General features: G+C 36.2%; 1 protein-coding gene across 1 annotated transcript; it reads left to right on the forward strand.

Moving 5' to 3' along the window:
• Positions 1-2,034: 2,034 nt before the first annotated feature.
• LOC149238473 (non-specific lipid transfer protein GPI-anchored 26-like) lies at positions 2,035-2,815 on the forward strand. Its single transcript, XM_089369572.1, has 3 exons — positions 2,035-2,374; positions 2,497-2,544; positions 2,688-2,815. Exons 1-3 carry the CDS (start codon positions 2,035-2,037, stop codon positions 2,813-2,815), a joined length of 516 nt encoding a protein of 171 aa, XP_089225698.1.
• The last annotated feature ends 290 nt before the right edge of the window (positions 2,816-3,105 follow it).

Genomic DNA, 3,105 nt, shown 5'->3' on the forward strand with positions numbered 1-3,105 from the left:
AATAAACATAGGGTTTATTCATTAAGAAATTGTTGCCACATAAATTATAATAAGAATAAATACATAGTAATACATGGAAGATAATACTCGTCATTAGAGGACTTATCGCCATGATTCATGTATCTATTACTTAATACAGATTATCAATGGTTTTTAAGTTGAGACATTAAGTTTGGAAGTATGGACCAAGTGGGAGAATGTTAAGCTCCATTAGTTTATGCAAAATTGCTGCCTAAAATTATGGAATTTAAACTACAGTCTTTCCTTAACTTATGGAAACCAACTGCAGTAGTTTCCTTAAGTTAAGGAAATCAACTACAGCTAATAAATTTATTGTTAGGAGCTATTGAAGTGGTCCATTACTCCCATCTGGAGTTCTCTGCCTTGATCTGTGGGACATCTGACACATAGCTATCAGAAGCTTGATGGAAGCTTAGCTATAAATTCATCTGTTTGGTCCCCAAGCTTGCATCTCAATCCCCTTCAGTTCTACACCATCTAGCTGAGATAGCAGAGCTTGGAAGTGCCTTCAGATCATTTGTCTTCTTTCCCTTTTGCTTGTGCAGCTGGAGCGCGGTGTTTCAGAAGGAAATTGCATCAACAGTTTCACCAATGGCTGGAGGTAATCCGTATCCCTGGGCATTAAGTTTCAACGATTCTTTTCAGTTCTTTCCGCATGAAGAATCGCTGTTTAAGTTTATTAGTTTTCTAACATTCGCGTCTACCGTGTCTCTCTGGTTCCATGATGGAACAATGCTTAAGATTGGTGTATGGACTTCGAACTGGACCGTTCTGGTAAGAATTGCCTATTTCTCAGAGCCTGCGGGCCTTATGGCATCTGTGACAAAGGCCAATGCATCTGCCTTCAATTCGAGCAAATCCAGAACCATGGGATAGGGATGTTATAACAGCCGAGGCTATCCAACCTGCAGCCAGTCGACGGCACTATTTCATGCCTCTTGACGGAGTGGCATCAAATGGTAACACTTTCAAGTCCAGGTAGTATTTTAGGTTACTGTATGTTAACAATTCTAAGTGTTATTTGTTGTAAGTGTATGTTAACAGTTCTAAGTGTTGTTTATTGTAGGTTCACAATTATAAGTCTAGGTAGCACTTTAGGTTGTTGTAAGTTAACAATTCCAAATCCACATACCACTTTAATTAACAATTCTAAATACAGTAACACTTTAAGATTACTATCCCAACGATTACATGATGCCTAAACTTTAAAGAGAACGTCTCCACATGAAACTCGAGATCTGTAATACATTACTCTGTCACGTACACGTATTAACAGGAGAGCCGAAATGGGAAAAACTAGACTTGTGAAAACGTAAGTAGAAGTTATTTATTAGACTCACTTGACCTTCCAAAGAAACAAAAAATAAATAAAAATGAGAACGAACTGGAGCACTAAAACATGCAGGTAGCATCTTTAACTCATCTTAACATTAACCGCGAACTCTAATTAACCAATGAAACGACCTATCCTTCCACTCTCCTTGTTCAACCCAATTGTTCGATTGCATGGATAGATACCAGTCCAGTAGTGTGTTAAATAGTCCAAGTCCCTCGTACTCAAACTAACCAATGAAACGACCTATCATTCTACTCTCCTTGTTCAACTCAATTGTTCGATTGAATGCATAGATACCACTCCAGTAGTGTGTTAGATAGTCCCAGTCCACTAGTGTGTTCATAGTCCAATACCGTGTTAGGTTGTATGCAATTATACAGTAAAACAGGTGTTTCACCAAAACCTACACTAAAGAAAAACTGCTTACAAGTCTTTTAGTAGGGTATTTTTTGTATGGAAGTGTTAGTTGAGTATAATTTCTGTTAGATTTATTGAGTGAAACAAATGTTAATGGGAGTTTAAATATCTTCATTTATTTTTATTTATCACCGTTTATCTTTATTTATAGTTTCACAATTGTGCTTCAGATTTACATTTACATTTACATTGTGTAGAATTTTTTTCACATATTTAAGGTTAAGGTGTCTGCAGAGACTTCAATTTCAATTTCAATGGCAATGGAGCATGTTGTTGCCATAATCCCCATTTTGGTCCTGCTTATGGCTGGACCAACAAATTCGGTGCAAGCTGTCTCTTCCTCTAGTCTTGGAAAGAATTGTGTAACACAATTATTGGGCTTATATCCCTGCCTTGATTTTGTTACCAATGGAAAAGTCGACAGTGTAAGCCCCCAGTGTTGCTCTGCTATTGAGGCAACAGTGAAAGCCAATGTCATGTGCCTATGCCTGCTCTTTACCAATAACAGTGAGATCCTTGGAGTTTCGATTAATCAAACAAAAGCGCTTCTCCTCCCTACTCTCTGCAAAATTGTTGTGCCCCCTGTTAGCACATGTCAGAGTAAGTTCAAACTCTTTTTCACCTACATATTTAGAATGTAAAACAATACTATAGTTATCATTTTATCTGAAATAAAACGTGTTATATGAAACTCAGTTTTTTTCAATGGCTTATTGTTATAGATGTGGCGGACGATGTCATGGGTGCACAAGTTAATGATTCTACTCCAGGTACATTTTATATCTATGGTTTTTCATTTTATAACTTTGGTTTTTTTTTTTTACTATCGTCAAAGTGAATTTTATTTCTTTCCAATGCTTTGGTAGAATGTGTTACTATTACTATTGATCGCATTAAATCTATTTGTAACCAGTTCCAAAAGGCCTTGCCAGTGGAAATCGACGACTTTCACCACGGGATATTCCTGTGTCTCCAACTCCATCAGCTACATCTGGAACTACATCAAAGACTCTTGAAGAACCTATCAAAGAGAAGAGTTAATATGTTCTAAAATTCTGGAATGCAATTCCTGTGATTTGCATGTAATAAGTTACATTCTTAGCCTCTTCATCTGCTAAGTTTGATAACAAAGTATTTGTCAAATTTTAGGTATAGGTATTAATTTAAAAGGCATACTCCTGTTTGTGTTAAGATTAAGATTTTATCCTGTTTGATAACAAAGTATTTGTCAAATTTTAGGTATAGGTATTAATTTAAAAGGCATACTCCTGTTTGTGTTAAGATTTTATCCTGTTTGATAACAAAGTATTTGTCAAATTTTAGGTACAGGT

Source organism: Pinus tabuliformis, chromosome 8, assembly GCF_031772625.1.
Source record: "Pinus tabuliformis cultivar Carrire ecotype Pingquan chromosome 8, CPIR1, whole genome shotgun sequence".
Classification (NCBI taxonomy): domain Eukaryota; kingdom Viridiplantae; phylum Streptophyta; class Pinopsida; order Pinales; family Pinaceae; genus Pinus; species Pinus tabuliformis.